The sequence below is a fragment of the Nyctereutes procyonoides genome, unplaced genomic scaffold (genome assembly GCF_905146905.1).
Source record: "Nyctereutes procyonoides isolate TBG_1078 unplaced genomic scaffold, NYPRO_anot_genome, whole genome shotgun sequence".
In the NCBI taxonomy this organism is placed as follows: domain Eukaryota; kingdom Metazoa; phylum Chordata; class Mammalia; order Carnivora; family Canidae; genus Nyctereutes; species Nyctereutes procyonoides.
In genome coordinates this window covers 32,659,865-32,675,956 of record NW_026575133.1, presented here as the reverse complement: position 1 = coordinate 32,675,956, position 16,092 = coordinate 32,659,865, and the positions used below count along the sequence as shown (strand labels likewise).

Here is a 16,092-nt window from a genome sequence, read left to right as displayed (position 1 = left end):
CATGGGCGGCCACCCTCACGCCCCTGAGGACCTTCATTGAGTGCTGGGGACCGTGGGCTCGGCTGGTGGCTAAGACACCTGCTGCACGGGGGCAGGCCCAGCGTGGGGGGCCCAGGAGGGGAGAGCAGGTGAGGTGGAGGGCTTCCTGGAGGAGGCAGCTCTGAGCCCGGCCCACAGGCAGTGGGCAGTGGTTTAAGGCCCGGGCTTCCACGCTGGAGGCCAGCGGCGTGGGCGGGACAGACTCGTCAAGGACTTGCGCTTGAGCGAGGCGTCCTCAGCAGCCCCCGCTCTGGCCCGAGTGGTCACCCCGGTCACTCTGCTCCCTGTGGTGCCTGGAGGGGCACGAGGGGCAGCCCTGCCCCCGGACACGGGGCGGCCAGCACGCCCTGCGGCTGCTGCTGCGGCTGCAGGAGGCCCCCTTGTCTCCCCGCGCAGGCTGAAGAGGAGCCAGGACCCCGCCAGCGAGCCCCTGCCCGCCCCCGAGGCCGCGGACGCTGCCGACGACGCGCTGCCCGTGTGCGGCTCCATCTGCCCCTCCCGCCTCACCGAGACTTAACTCCGGTCGCGCTGGGGACTCAGTCCGCCCGGAGGACGGAGGACGGGCGGGGGCGGCGGGCAGAGGCCAGCGTGGACGTGCCCAGCCAGGCAGCCCGGCTCCTCCCGGCACAGGCCTGGCTGGTGGCCCCGCGCTCCCTGGCCGTCCTCACGGGGACGGGCCACTGCGAGCTGCCCGCTGGCCCTCGGGGCGGACGGCCACCGGGGGCGGTCGGTGCGGCCGAGGACGGTGGGCCAGGGGCTGGGGGCGCCTCCCCCGGCTGCTCGGTTCCTGTGGTGGCCGGAGGCCTGTGGCTCCCGGTGGCCCTGACCCGCTGCCGGCGGCCGGACGTCGTGCGCTGGCTGCCCACGGCCCACTTGGGCTTGTACATTGGGGGGAAATGGAGTGTTTTTATAGATCCACACTGTTCCGGCGACTTCCGTGTTTCTGTAGATTTCTCACCTCTGAGCATCACGACATAAGAGCTGCTCGGTGTCCCGTGTCGTGTGTGCCGTGTGTCCGCAGCGGCTGTGTAGATGCTGCCGGGGGGTGTACGGCGTCTGTCCCGCGGCTGCAGTGGGGGCGCCCTGAGGGGGTGGAGCCTGCCGGACCTGGACCTGGACCCGAGGCGCAGGCCGTGTGAGGACGAGCAGCCCCCCACCCCACTGGCTGCGGGCGGGCCAGGAGGACCCCAGCCCCACGAGGTCACGCGGGGACGCAGGGCCCAGAGCCGGGCAGCAGCGGGACGCCCCATGCGGGGTTCCAAACTACCAAGGACGTCCTAGGTGGGGCCCCCGTGATGTCAGAGACAGGAACAGGGGAGGAGGTGTTGGGTTTGTTAAAACGTGTACGTCCCGGGCACCTCGGTGGCTCAATCGGTTCACCGTCCGCCTCGATCTCAGTTCGGGTTCTGCTCTCACGGTTCTGAGTTCAAGCCATAAACCCCAGGGGACGGCCCGCCTGTTTCCTGCGTTGGTGGCAGGAGGGTGGGTGTGGCCTGGCTCGTGACCTCCTGTCTCCCCGGGGCCTGACACTGTCCCTGGCGGGGCCCCAGAACCCTGGGTGCGAGGCCACGATGACCAAAGGAATCTGGGCCAGAAGGACACGGGGCCCACCAGGCTGGACCTTCTCCAGGGGCCGCCCTGCACCCAGGCAGCTTCTCCAGGGCCCAGATTCCAGGCTGGGGCTGTTTTAGTCCCCGCAGAGGACCCGCCACTCGGGGCGGACGTCTGCGCAGGTGCTGGAGCCCCGGGCAGTGCAAGGTGTGGGGCCGTCCACTCGCCTTCAGTGACCATCAACGCCCTGCTCTTGGGGACACACGCCCTTCTGGGCACCTCCCACCCCTGGGGGCACAACTGGCACCACTTCCACGAAGCAGGTGGGGCCTGGCCAGCCCGGCAGTTCCTTCTGGGCCAAAACCCTGGGCTGCTCCGCCTTGAGGGTGCAGGGCCGTGGCTCGCATGTGTGGGTGGGGCCCCTGCAGCCCCAGCCTCGCCTCTGACCCTCTGGCCGGGGTCACCCCAGCAGCCCCGTGGCTGTGTCTGGCCGGCTGGCCTGGCCTCGGGAACATTCCCAGGGCCCCTGCGTCTGCCCTGCCCGGAGCCGGACCCGGGCCCTCCCTGGGGGGCCAGCCGCGCAGCCAGCCCCGGTGTTCCCGAGGTCACTGAGCCCCCCAAAGTGTCCCCCGCGCATCAACCCCTGGTGAGAAGGCGGTGCAGGGGCGGAGAAGTCAGGGGCCACAGGCCAGCGGCTTCTAACCCAGACGCCTTTAATTGCCCCGACTCGGGCCGCCGCGCTGTGGGTGGCATGCAGGTTCCTGGCTACAGGTGTCCTCGTGCACCAACTGCTGCTCTAGTCAACTACCGGGGCGCGGCCTAGTAGAGGAGGCATCTCCGCTAAAGGATCCTAAGGCTCCCCCGGACGCGGGCTACTCGGGAGTGGGAGTCTGGTCCTCGGCAAACGGACAAACGAGGCCGCCTTTCGCTAAGTTCCGAGGGTCCCTGACGTCACAGCGGCTCTGGGGCAGGGGCCAGCTCCCGGGGGTTCCCCACGCTGGGCGGACGGGGGTGGTGACCACCGCGGGGAGGGGCGGCCCGGCCTGCTGCACACCCGGTCCTCTGGGCCCTGGCCGGGCGGCCGCCCTGCCGACCTGCAGCCCCGGGCTGTCCTGAGAGCCGCCGGGTGACCCGCCACCGCGTCCAGCCTCCTCAGCCTGGCAGTGACACCCCTCTCGCTGCACGGGCTCCTCCTACAGGACCGGGGACCCCAAAACGGGGGGCTCGGGGGGGGGAGGGAGGCCAAGCACCTTTCAGGTAAGTGTGACAGAGGGAGAGCTCCGTGAGGAGCGGGATCCCCCGCAGCCGCTGCCCCGAGCCCCACGGGGCCCCTAAGACAGAGACGTGATGTTGGAGCGTCCGCCGGGGGGGGCCATGATCTTCTGGGCCGTGCGCCGGGCAATGTGGTCGTCGGCCTGGGACCCTGTGAGGAGGACGCGGACGTGCTGGCTACACCCGCAGAGCCCCCCGTGCCCCCCAACCCGCGTCGGCCCGGCGCAGGGACGAGGCTGCCCCAGAAGAGCAGTGGGGGCCAGGCTGCTCCTCCCACCCGCGGGTCCCGGCACATGACCAGAGAAGGCTGCCCCCCTTGTAAGAGGACCCTGGCTTTCAAGGGGACCGGCTCTGGGCCTGGGTGTCCCGGGGGCGAGCAGGGACTCTGTCACCGGGATGGGGAGGCCGGGCCGTCGGGTGCGGGAAGCGGGCCTGGCCCTGGATCACAGGAGGGCCGGTCACAGCGGGCTGAAGCGCAGCCAGGTCCCAGAGCAGAGGCCCAGCAGCCACCTGAGCCCCCCAGGCCGTCCCCGGGCTCACAGACCCCTCGATGACGCGCCTCACCTGCAATTCTAGGGCTGGAGGGGCTCCCCACAGAGGCACCCACCCCGTACCCGGGGCTCAGCGTTTCTGATGGAAGGTGGCGTCACTGCGGCCTCGCTGGGGCAGACGCTGGGGTTGGACGGGGTCTCCCCACTGGCCCACACCCTGGGCCCCGCCCCGAGTCCCCACACCGCCCGCCCGCGGGGGCCCTGGTACCTGTGAGCCCAGGGGAGCCCCCACCGGCCCCACTCACCAGACAGGCTGAACCCCGACCGGTGCAGGTTGCGCACGGGGGGCACCGAGACCTTCCCCGGGCAGGACGCGCGGGCCTGGGCACTGCCACCCGGCTTGGCAGGCAGCATCACCTCGTGGACGGGCCCGTCGTAGAGGCCGCGGGGCACGCCGTGGATCTCCGCCAGCTGCGGGCCGAGGGGTTGGGCGTGAGGGGGACCGGGCTCCCCCCAGGGGCACCTGCGCGTGCCAACACCCCCCACCTACAGTGTGTGCTCACACGTGCGCAGCAGACGGGGCCGACCCGGCGAGAGGCCTCGCGAGCACGACCAGGCCCAAGAACGGCAGCCTCCGCCGCCTGCCTCAGGCTCACCCGGTTGCGCGCCTTTATCCTCTTGTAGACGAAGTCGGGGAACGTCTTCCGGGGGATGAAGCGGCCGGTCCCCGGGGTGACGAACATGTTCCCGTCCTCCAGCACAACCCTGCCCTGGCTTATGACCACCGTGGGCGCTCCTCGGCACTCGAGGCCTTCAAAGATGTTGTATTCCACGTTCTGGGGAGACAGGGCGCAGGGCCTGGCACCGTGACGCCGAGCCCGTCGCCCCTCAGCCCATGGCAGGCCGCCCGGCCTCGGAGGCCTGTTCTAGGACCTCCGGCCAGAACTGGTCGCCTCGGCGGGGCCGGAATTCAGAAGGAAGTGGCCACAGCCCGCGGTGCGGGTCCCTGAGCCCTGGTGCTCTGGACCGAGGGCACTCGGATGAGCCCCTACCAGGGCAGAGTGTCCCGCGAGGCGGGGCAGGTGTGCGGCAGGTGTGCGGCGCACGTCCCTAGGGCTCCCGCGCGCTGACCCTGACCCTGACTTAGGGACCAGGCGTCTCTTACCAGATTGTGAGTCTTGGCGGAGATGATTTTCGTGGCCTTGGGGTTCCAAATAACCAGGTCAGCATCGGAACCCACAGCCACGCGCCCCTTCCTCGGGTACACGTTGAAGATTTTGGCTGCGTTTGTACTGGTCACAGCCACAAACTCGTTCTCGTCCATCTTCCCTGAGGCCTGGGAAGCAAGACAGCCAAGCTGATGGGGGCGGGCAGCGCTCGTCCTGACGACCCCCGGGGGCCGGGCTCCAGGCTTCTGTGTGGACAGCGGCCCACGTCCCCCTCGCAGCAAGAACCGCGCGCCCACGAGGGCGCCACTGCCTGGGAACCCAGGGGCCCTCTCAGGCGAGCTTGTGGGCGAGTCGGTCAGCGCTGACATTTTGACGGTGCTGGTGTCCCCTGAAGGACGGGACGGTCCCCCCGGGGGACCCGGGGCCAGGGCTGGAGTTTGGGGGTGCGGGCAGCCTGGGAAATCTCCGGTGTTTCGGGGAGCCTAGGGGACACAGGGGCCCCACCCCCGGGTGCCTCCTGCAGGTGACGGGAATCGGGGGAGGGCCGGGGCCTCCTCCAGGGGCACCAGGACCCAACGTCTGGGGAGCCCTGGATGGCAGGGCTGGGGGAGCCACGCCCGGGGCCACACGCGCTGCCCTCTGTCCCACGTGTCTGCTGGTCAAGCGGCCTCCCCTGCCGGCTCCCACGCTGCTCACCACACATTTCTCCCAGACCACAGACATGCGCTCCTCGATGCCGTTCGTGCCCTCGGGGATGAGCGTGAAGTTGTCCTTGCCCACGGCCTTCTGGGCAGTGGTGAAGGTGCAGTGGGCACTGCCGGTCACCTGCAGGTCCCCGCTGAGAGAAGCCAGGGTCAGACGAGCGCACGGTGGCCTGACTCTCCGGAGCCAGCAGAGGCCGGTCGGCTTTGTCCCCCCGCCCCCCCGCAGGCCAGCACAGCCTCCGGGTGGGGGAGTCCAGGAGGGCAGCGCGGCCGCCTCGGTGTGGGGCACGGGGAGGGGCCGGTGCAGCAGGGGCTCTGCCCGGGAGGCCCTGGGCCTGGGTTTGCACAGAGGCCGGGGCTGCCCGCAGGGGAGCTCATGGGCCAGGGCGGGGGCGCCGGGGGCGCCGGGGACGGCTCCTACCTGGACAGCAGGGAGGTGAGGTGGTCGGCAGTGCTGGGGTCCGGGCTGACCGGGGGGGACGTGACGAAGGCCGCGGCCTTCGCCCAGTTCTTGCTCCAGTAGTGGGAGCCGTTGCTGCCCAGGCTGGCGGTGATGGGCTCCCCGAACACCACTACCCCTGCAGGGAGACGTGAGAGGCTCCCCCAAGCCGCCTGCCTGCCCCCCAGAACCCGGGGGTGGGGACCCCCAGCCGCCCCGCACGTTCCCGACCCTGGACAGCCTGTCTCCAGCTTCCGGGGCGTCTGGACCTCCCCAGGTGGGGGGCCCTCTGCAGACCCCGGTCCCTCACATGGCTGCCGGAGGTCAGGCCTGCTGGGGACGCAGCCAGGCCGTGGCGGCAGGGCGACGGGATCAGCTCGGCCTGCCTCTGCCCTCTGAGGCCCGTCCCCTGGACCCCGGGGTCTCCTGTGCACCCCCTGCTCCCCAGCCTGGGCTGCTCTCTGGGCAGAGCCCCCCAGCCCACAGGGCGTGCACCCCAGCTCCGCAGGCACAGAGGTGCGCGGCGAGCAGTGATGTGGGGCTCCCGCTGGGGGCCAAGTTCCATGGCACAGAGTCCGGGGCCCCCTCACACGCACAGAGATGGCACAGGTGCACGTACATGACACACACAGGGACCGGCCATCGCGTCTGAACAAACAGGGCTGACAGGCCTCTTGCTTCAAGGCACCTGGGGAGCAGCTGCTACCCCGACGAGACAGGAGACTGGGCCCCCAGAGAGGGACCGGCCCCTGCGCTTCCCAGAGGCCACGCCCCTGGGGCCCTCGCCTGTGACCCCCACCACCAAGAGGCCAGGTGGGCCGCTGCCTCTGTCGAGCCTGCCCTCTGCTGAGCCTCAGTTTACCCAGCCCAGCTCCTGAGACCGTGACCCCTGACCCCCAGAGAGAACTCCTCCCCGCCCCAGCAAGCGTCTGGGGACCCGGGCCTGGCACTCACCCTTGCGCTTGGCTTGGGCGACCACATCGGCCGCACCCTTGCTCATCACTTTGGTGACGTACAGGGGGCAGTTGGCCTGCTTGGCGACAGTGACGGCGCGGTACACAGCCTCGGCCTCCACCTGGGGACACGGGCGCTCAGGCCGGGCCAGGGCCCTGGGGCCTCCTGACCGCCCCCCAGGGATCCTGGGCCCAGAGGGGCCACCGTGCATGATGGAGGACCCAGTCCAGGGCTCGGCCCGAGTGCTGGGTGGACCCAGAGCCCGTCCCTCTGGGCAAGGCCTGGGGGCCACCGTGGTGGTGGGGACCGAACCCAGTGGGGGTAGGGCCCGTTGTTTCGCGCCTCCCAGAGGACAAGTCACAGCCCCGCCCCGCGCGGGTCAGGCTCTGCCCAGGGCAGCTGCGGCCTCCTACCTCCTCGGGGCGGCTGAGCACGTGGCCCTCAGGCCCGGTGACGCCGAGCTCCAGCAGCCGCTTCTGCTCCTGCATAACCCGGGGCCACACGCTCAGGCGGGTGCAGGCGGGGTGCAGCGCCTCCGTCTGGGTGTGATGCAAGCAGACCTCGCCCCGGGATGAGCCCTGACTCCCCGCCTCCCGTGAACCCTGACCCCCGAGAAGCGCCCTGACCCCCCAACTCCCGGAGCCCTGACTCCCAAGAAGCACCCTGACCCCCCACCTCTGGAGCCCTGACCCCAAGAGCGCCCTGACCTCCCAACTCCTGGAAACCCTGACCCCCCACCCCTCCCATGAGCCCTGACCCCCAACTCCCGGAGCCCTGACTCCCAAGAAGCACCCTGACCCCCCACCTCTGGAGCCCTGACCCCCAAGAGCGCCCTGACCTCCCAACTCCTGGAAACCCTGACCCCCCACCCCTCCCATGAGCCCTGACCCCTGGGATCAGCCCTGAGCCCCATTTCCCAGAGCCCTGACCCCCCCACGTATCCCGTGAGCCTTGACCCCCAATCTCTCATGTAAGTCCTGCCCCCCAAGATGAGCCCTGACCCCCCACCTCTCATGAGCCCTGATCCCCCCATCTCCTGGAACCCTGACCCCCAATCCTCACATGAGTCCTGACTCCTGATCTCTCACGTGAGTCATGCCCCCGAGATATGCCTTGACCCCCCACATTTCATGGGAGCCCTGCTCCCCTAAACTAAGCCTGGGCTGCCAGGCCCCCCAGAATCACCAACCACAGAGGACTCAGGGTGCAGGAGCACAGTGGGTCTGGTCAGGGGGACCCCAGCTCCCCGAATCACAGGTGAGGTATGGGGCTGGAGTCAGCACCCTGCCGGCCACAGTGTGTTCCGCTGGGGGGCAGGGGGTGCGCCCGGGGAGTGCTGGGGGCCCTGCCCCCCCCAAGCTTTTGCCCCGGATGACCCTGAGCCATGACCCTGAGCCGCCTCGTGCATAATCGAAGACGTGGATGCCAAGCTTCCCCGTGAAGAATGGGGGAGAAGCACAATGCTTCCGGGCCCCAAAGACCCGGTAACGAGACCCCCAACACTGGGGGGTGTCTTCCTGGCGTGCCCTGTGCACCGCCTGCGCACTGAGCGGGACCCACTGCGTCCTCCTAACCACGATGCCCTCGTGGCGGGGTGGGGCTGCTGCTGTGTGAGGAGCCCCCCAGCCCCCAAGGTACCCCGCAGCGCCTGCACCTGGGGGTGCCCACCCCATAGGCCAGGGCCCGAGGGCAGGTGTGGGACCAGCAGCTGCGCTCAGAAGAAACAGCCTCTGGGGGCCCCATCCACAGGGCAGGAGGACTGGGAACCCCCGTCTCAGTCCCCCCAAAAGCAACACTTTGGTTCTGGGGAACTTCTGATAAGAAGCGTGATGATCACGGAATAATCTGTGTTAGAGCCAAACGCCCCCCGGGCTCCCCCGCTCGTGCTTGCTCGACCGCTGACTCCGGGACGCCGCTCGCCAGCCCGTGTGCACTATTCCCTCCCTCGGGCGCTCACACCTGCGTGTCTGCACACCAGCCCCGCCCGCCCCGCAGGCAGCCGGCCCGGCACCTCCTCCACGATGTCCCCATTCTCCGCGTGCACTTGGGCCAGGGCCCCCAGGTCCCGGATGATGCTGAAGATCTCGTACATCTGGGAAGACAGCGCAGCAGGCGCGTGGGGCCGCGTCCCTCGGGCCGGCAGCCTGAAGCCCCCGGGCCCCCCCTCTCACACCTGCGCTCACCTGGCCGTCCGTGCACTGGCACCTGTCCTTGTACGCCATGAACACCAGGAAGGAGTTCACACCTGCAGGAGAGGCGAGAGGGGCCCGGGCGCTCGGCCTGCCGTCGGTCAGACGCCCGGGAGCCTCCGCTGCTCCCCGAGCTCCCCGCCCACGGGTGTCTGGTCCTAGTCACTAGCTCGGGTCCGCTCTGCACCGCTATGAACCGCCCAGGACTTTGGCTGGTAGAGTAAGCCCTGGGCATAGACCGGCTTGTTCCAGCACAGGCCGCTCCGAAAACCGGGTTTGAGAGCGTTCTGCTCCTAAAGAGACCTTCAGACGCCAGGACCCGGGTGGCCCTCGTCCTTGGCCCGTGGCGGGTGACGGGACTGGGACATGGCCAGGGACGGTTACGGGGTGCATCCCTCACACAGAGACCCGCCACCTCCTCGCCTGGGTCCTCTGGAAGTAGGACAGACCTTCCGCTTGTCCAACCTCGCCCCTCCCGGCCACCCCGACCCCCGGGCGAGCCCCGCGCGGCCAGGGGCCCGGGGGAAGCGGGACCAGGGAAGCCCGGACTCCCCGGCCCTCCTGCGCCCCAGCACCCCGCCAGCGTCAGGAGACGCCCTCACCTTTGTCCTTGACCAGGGCCTCCAGCTCCTCCCGGATGCTCTCATGCCAGCGGGGCACATCCACGTGCAGGGAGTAGTCACAGCAGGCCCCGCTGTCCGCGCGCTCCCGCCACTGCTCGTAGGCCGCCAGCAGGCTCACGCCCGCGTCGGGGAACACGTGGTCCACTGCGGGGGCGGCGCGGTCAACCAAGCGCCCCCCGGCCCCCGGGAACCACCCTGGCCTCCAGGGCTCCTGTTCCCAAGCGACCAGGAGGGGCCCCTGCGAGGCGGTGCCGGGCCGCTCCCGTGAACCTGCCCACCGGCTCTGTCCGCGTCCTCGCCCCCGGCCGCCGGCCTTTGTCGCGCAGCCAGGGCGAGGCGGGACTCGAGCCACCCCGCGCCGGACACGGGCAGCCCAGGGAGCACGGGGGCGCGTAGGATGCTAAGCTCCCGCACGGGGGTCTGCGTGAGGGAGGCGCACCTGGAGGGCCCGTGGGGAGCAGCGCAGGGGCGGGGGCCGCTTTCCAGGGCTGGCCCCCCTGCTGGCACCTCACCATGTGCACTTCAACAGCCCCCCGCCCGGGGAACCAGGAGGGCGCGGCCACTGCACCCTCACGTCCCTCACCCGGCTTCAGGTCCAAGGTCCAAACACAGCTCACGGCCTCTCCCGGTGCAGGGAGAGAGCTCCGAGGCGGGGTGGCCACCGCGGGCCACACACACCCAGGGGTCACCGGCCAACGCTGGGCCTTCCCCCAGCGCGCCCCTCATGGGGGCCCCGTGCTTCCCGCAGCTCGGATCTCACGCCCAGGACCCCGTGGAGGGGGTGCCACCCACCCGGCCGGCTTGTCTGACGCCCCGGCTCTGGCATGAGCAGGTGACGGCCACGGAGGTGTCCCGCTGGCCTTGGCCACCAGGGATGAGCATGAGGAGCGGCCAACAATGGCCAGTCTCCTTCGTCAAACTGAAAAATGGACCATCGTTGGCTTTTTTTTTTTTTTTTGCCTTGTGGTTGAGTGAGCCAAACCGATGCACGATTCTGGCCACGGCGAAATGTCACTTGTGCAGAAGCCCAGAGTCCCCAGCACAGCCCTTCCGGTGGCAGCAGGGACAGGATGCACCGTGCACCAGGCACAGCCCAGCAACTCGTGTGCACAAACTCACCCTCACAACCTTCTGAGGAGGTCAGCAAAATGGGACGTCTAACAGTTAGCTGAGTTACCTGGAGCCAAACAGCTAGAACGGGGCGGCGCCCAGGCTCAGCCAGGTGCGTCAGGCCAGGTGCGTCAGGCCGGGGCTGGACCACAGCAGAGACGCCCGTGCGGCACCGCGGAGCTGGCGGCGTTCAAGGCCGCGAGACCAGGGCTGGGTCTCGTCCGGGCTCTGAGCCTACCAGTGGAGCTCCCCACGGGCAAGCCAGTGCGCCTGGCACACTGCGGGGGGCTGCCTGCCGAGCCGCACGGTGAAGGTTCCCCCGGGAACCAGGGGCAACCTGATGCGGCCACCGTAACTGCCTCTTGTTCTTTTCCTAGAACACACAGCCCCCTTCTGGCCCCGGGCAGGAACTTTGTGCAAACCAAGCGCCAGAGGCGTGAGGCTCAGGAGCAAACGTGCCTGTTTCGGACCACGTGGCCCTCGCTTGTGCAAAAGGCAGTTTTGAAAACCTGGTCCTCGGCCAGCCGCCAGCTTCCCAGGACACAATCAGGTCCCGGGCACACACCCACGTGCTCCCGCGGAAGCCCCAGGAGCGTTCCAGAGCTGGCCACGGCAGGAGGACTCGCAGTGCGAACGGCGGTAACCAGGGAATATGCAAGGATCTCCTAGACTGAAAGGTAATAAAGGGAAATAGGCCCCCCAAAACCCCAGAACGCGTCCTAGCGTCAGGCTCTTCCCGCAACACACACACCCGGCCAACGGGGCAAGGCAGGAGGCAGATGCTCGGCACGTGGGAGACACTCACGGATCATGGTGGTCCCTCCCGCCAGCGCGGCCTTGGTCCCTTGGCAGAAGTCATCTGCTGGGGTCATGCCCAGGACGGGCATCTGCAGCCTCGTGTGCACGTCCACCCCTCCCGGCAGGACCAACAGGCCGTGGGCATCCACCGTCTTGATGCCCCCAGGGACAATGAGGTTCTCTCCGATTTGTCTGAAAGCAACACAGGTTTTCACTGTTTGCAGAGCCTGGAACAGAGTGCGGGCTCGGGCCCCTTGAGGGGAAGGGTGGTGGGGCCAAGACCTCCCCAGCCCGGCCCCCGGGGACAGTCAGAGAGCACGACACCCCGGCCAGGGGTTCACGGCGGTCGCGCAAAGGTCCCACCTGGGCCCGCGTGCCTGCCCCGGTGACGTCCACCTGGGCTTCTGGCTGCTGCACCGACTAGGTGCCCCTTCCAGACTAGGGGCTGGAGCCGCCTGACAGCAGCAGATGAGCTAACAGGTGCGGCCAGTAAGTGTTTATTGAGCGCCCACTGTGAGCTACAATCGTCCTGAAGCTGTGATAACAAATACATGTCCTGCTTCCCGAGACCCTGCCCCTAGCTGGCGAGCTCCGTTGTCATAAAGGCCTGGGCTAGAGCAGGGTTTTGGAAAAAGGAAAAAAAAATTGAGATGGATTTTACCCAAAAGTAAACCTGTGCATACGGGGTGACCAATGTGCACACGGATGACCTGCGCAGATATCTGAGGCAGAAACTCACTTTATCAGACCATCTTCCACGTACAGATCGGCGTAAAAGGACTGGTCATCATTGACGATCTTCCCACCTTTGATCAAAAGGCGGTCGCTCTATTGGAAACAAATGAAAAACAGGTAAGTTTTCTCCAAACTCAGTTTGTCAACATCGTTCCTGTAGCTTCTGGCCCGGGAATCATGCTGGAAACCCTCAGGCACGACGCGTGTGTGTAGATGTGACCCAGGAGCCCGCGCTGTCTGCTGTCCCCGACCCTGGCGGCGGAGCGGCACGTGGGCAGCTCCCACGGACCCGAGCGGGTCCCACACCCGCAGGGCAGGCCGTGCGACCCCGCCAGGGCCACAGCGACCCACGGGGGCCAACATGAGGGCAAAGCAATGACGTGCATTCCATGTCAACAGTCGGCGCCTAAGTCCCAGAGCTCGGGCTGAGCTCAGAGGGGACACAATCACGTCATCCCCCCCTCCGCCCACACAGGCAGCTCCCAGGAGCAGCTGGAGTCGGCTCACAGCAGAATCGTGCAGCCAAACGGCGGGGGGGGGGTTAGAGCAGCGCCCCAGCCGGCAGGGCCCCTACCCCTGGGGGCAGTGCGTCCCAGCGCAGGGAGGCAGACTAGGCCGGGAAGTCACACAAAGCCATGGCAGACCGAGACAAATCACGAGCACAAAGACGGTGACGTCACAGGGTGATGGGCAAGGAGGCAGGGCTGCCTCAGGACAGAGACAGGCCCACTGGAGGGGCTGGCTGGGGATGCAGCGGCCCGGGGCCATGGTCCAGGCCCAGGAGCAGCCCATGCAAAGGGCCTGGGGCAGGAGCTTAAGTTGATACTGGACATGAGAGGAAACTGGGGCAGAACCTTCTTTAGGGAGGGTGAGGGGCCAAGAGCCTGGGGCAGGTGAGACGTGGTGGGATTGGGGTGCCCATGGGCCCCTTGTGGGGGGGGCCTGAAGCAGGGGCTTGAGCACGGCCTGTTCATCACATTGGTCGGTGTGAGAAGTAGAAAGTGGTGTTCAAGGATGGAAATGGGGCAGAGGCCGGGGCCTGGTGAGCCTGCGCAGGTGAGATGGGGACCTCGGACCGGAATCCGGGGGCCGAGCAGAGACGGGGGCCAGAGAGGCTGGGAGCCGGGCAGGCAGGGGCTGCCGATGGACAGGCTGTGGGGTGAAGGGCCAGGAAGGCATCGGGGTGACCACAGGCTGTGCTGCCGCCGGGAGGGAGTCCACGTGGGTGGACCAAGCGCCAGCGAGCGAGGCCAGCCGTTGGCGGGTCACCCCACGGCACCGAGGGCAGGTGATCAGCGCTTGGCAGCCGTAAACCCACTTCTAGGAACCCCCACCTAATGGCGGGGAGGGGCGGTGGCGCATCTGGAACACGGCACGGTCCTTGGGGTTGCTGGTCTGACCCAGGGGAGAATCAGGGGGAGAAGAATGGAAACCGAGCAGGGACGCGGAATGCAGGACGCCCTAGACGGAACCTGGCTCGGCAGCCCTACCTCTCGGCCCCGTGTTCGGGCCTCATACGCTCTGACCCGCCCGGCCAGGAAAGACAGGTGGGCCTCCCGGGGACGGCTGGCCCCCTGCCCGGGGCTCCCAAGTGTCCACCGGGGCCCAGGCCAGGGCTGCAGCCTGGGGCCGACGCTCCTCACACTCCATCAGCCTGATGCCGGGAGATTAGCAGGAGCCCCACGAGGCGACACACAGCTGCTGCACGGGAGCCTTCCTGCGACGTCCGTGTGCCCACTCGCTAGTGAGACCACCACCCACCGTCCACACCAGCGGACACACTGCCACAGGCCACAGGCAGCCGCCCAGTGGACCAACTCGATCTCAGATAAGCCCAAGGGAACCCCAGCCAGAAGGGGGAAGGCTGTGGGCAGAACAGACCTGTGGTCCCCGTGCCCCCCACCGCCCCCTAGTTAGGAAGAGACCCGTGGTCCATGTGCCCCCTACTCTTGGACGTTCCTCCCCTTTTCAGGCCCCTGAACTCAGACTTTGGAAACCTTCCTGGGTTTGGAGCCCAGAGAGAAGTGCAGCGGGGATGAAGTGCTGCGCCCACCACGATGAGGGTGGAAGTTTCCTAAACAAGACGCCTTGGTCCGTCCCACCGACCCCAACCCTGCGCACGCGGCTGGCAGGCTTCCCACATCCAGCTGGACCCCGAGACAGCCCTGCACCGAAAGGACAGGGCCTCCTTCCTCCCCGAGCATCTCAGGAAGTGAAGCCACCAACCCACCGCCCTCTCCTGAGGTCAACTCCCCAGTCGGGTCTCAGCCCAGACCCAACAGGTGCCCCTTGCCCCCGGGCAGCCGGCGCCTGGGCCTCCCTCCCGGCCTCCCTCCCGGCCTCCCTCCCGGCCTCCCTCCGGGCCTCCCCGGGCCCAGGCCCCCTGGAAGGGGCCGCTTTGTTTCCCCGGCAGAGCAGGGTGGACCGTGACCTCGCGCAGCCCCCCTGCATGTGGTTGTCCTTGGGGGGTCTCTGCTCCTGAAGCCGGGGACTGCTCGAGAGCGCTGCCCCCTGGGGACTCCGGCGCGGCTGGTGGGCGGCTGGTGGGGGGTGCGGGCCTCGGGGCCCCAGGCCGAGCCGCTTTGTCTCGGACAAAGAGCTCGCAGCGCGGCGGCGGGTCCGAGCCAGGCGGCCGCGCGCGCGGGGACAGCATCGGGGCGCCCAGGCCCCTCCGCGGTGCCAACAAAGGCGCGGCCGCCGCCGACCCCGCGGGGCCCCGGGACCGAGTCCGCCCCCCCCCCCCCGGCCGGGCGCCCGTGCACCGCGCGGAGAGGCGCCTGCGCGCCCTGGGGAGCAGGCCCGGGCGCGGACGAGGTCCCGGGGGGCCGGCCGGGCCGGGCAGGGGTGCGGGGGGCGCTCGCGGGAGCCGCGGCGGCGGGAGGGCGGGCGGGAGGGCGCGGGGCTCACCGTGATCCGGGGGATGCTCTTCTTGCCCTGGAACGACATCCTGCTCCTCCTGCGGCCGCGGCCTGGCTCCGCGGGGCGGCCTGGGGGTCCCGGGCGGGGCCGCGCAGAGCCCCGAGGCGTACGCGGGGGCGCGGGGCGTCCGAGCGCGAGCACGCCGGGCCCTCGGCTCCCGCCCCCCGCCCCCGGCCCTCGGCTCCCGCCCCCCGCCCCGCCCCGCCCCTTCGCATCCGAGCCCCGCCCCGGCCGCCCTGGGGACGGACGCGCGCTGCTTGGGGTGGGGAGGGAGGGGCTCTGCGCCCCGGGAACCAGGGCGGGGGGCCCCGCGCAGTCCTGCCGGGCCCGGCCTCGCCCCTGCCCCGCCGCCGCCGCCGCCGCCGCCTCCCGGGTGACCCGGAGCACCCGGCGCCCGGGACCGAACCAGGGGCCGCGGGGGCCCGACTCCCCCCGGGACGCCCCTGGCCGAGCCCGGGCTCCTCTGCATCCGAGGCCCGGGCCGCACCGAGCGCAGGGCGGTGTTTGCGCTCCCGGAGCTGGCGGCGGACACGCCTCCCGGAGGCTGCCCCCAGCCGACCCGGACGCTGGGGACACGGGGACGCGCTGGTGGGGGGACCCAGACCCAGAAGGGGGCGGAGGACGAGGCGGGCCGAGACCCCGAGCGCGGGCACGAGAGGCGGGAAGCGCGGGCCGGGGCTCGGGGACCCTCGGGGCGGCTTAGTCCTGGCCCCTCGGGGAGGGGGAGAGGAGAGCGGGGCCTGGGGAGGGGCCAGCCCGGCCCCTGCCCCCTCCCGCCCCTCCCCGCCCCTCCCCCTGCCCGCGAGGGCCTGGCGCTGTCCGCGCAGGGGGTGCTGAACGCGCCGGGCCTGCGCCTTCGCCCGGCCCAAGTGCAGGTGCCCAGCTCCCGCCCTAGGGCAGGGGGCAGGGCCCAGGGGCACGCACCGAAGAGATCACTGCACGTCGGAGCTCCGGCCACAGTCCCGGGCCCGCAGGGGATCCCACGCCCCGCGAGGAGGCTCTGACTCCCAAATGGTTTGCAAGTGGGGAGGGTCGCTGGGGGGGTGCACCCAGGAGAGCCGCTCCTGACCGCCCTTAAGGCGGCGTTCAAGGCTCTGGG

General features: G+C 69.5%; 2 protein-coding genes across 3 annotated transcripts in view; one reads left to right on the top strand and one right to left on the bottom strand.

The window, feature by feature from the left end:
* Nucleotides 1-1,022, top strand: part of STK32C (serine/threonine kinase 32C) — a 65,220-nt gene extending 64,198 nt beyond the window's left edge. The window contains exon 12 of the mRNA XM_055346304.1: nt 436-1,022. Coding sequence (XP_055202279.1) covers nt 436-556 — 121 coding nt within the window. The 3' untranslated portion in view covers nt 557-1,022. The remainder of the gene's footprint in view (nt 1-435) is intronic.
* Nucleotides 1,023-2,299: 1,277 nt separating this feature from the next.
* DPYSL4 (dihydropyrimidinase like 4) lies at nt 2,300-15,133 on the bottom strand. 2 transcript variants are annotated; one of them, XM_055346294.1, is made up of 14 exons: nt 14,982-15,133; nt 12,079-12,167; nt 11,347-11,531; nt 9,411-9,575; nt 8,803-8,864; nt 8,631-8,711; nt 7,033-7,101; nt 6,620-6,740; nt 5,648-5,804; nt 5,219-5,360; nt 4,519-4,689; nt 4,010-4,189; nt 3,659-3,824; nt 2,300-3,013 (listed from the first exon to the last, which is right to left on the bottom strand). In XM_055346294.1, exons 1-14 carry the CDS (start codon nt 15,018-15,020, stop codon nt 2,922-2,924), a joined length of 1,719 nt encoding a protein of 572 aa, XP_055202269.1. In that variant the 5' UTR covers nt 15,021-15,133; the 3' UTR covers nt 2,300-2,921. The 2 variants fall into 2 exon arrangements, with proteins under 2 accessions (XP_055202269.1, XP_055202270.1); XM_055346295.1 differs by having other exon boundaries at nt 5,222-5,360.
* Between the last annotated feature and the right edge of the window lie 959 nt (nt 15,134-16,092).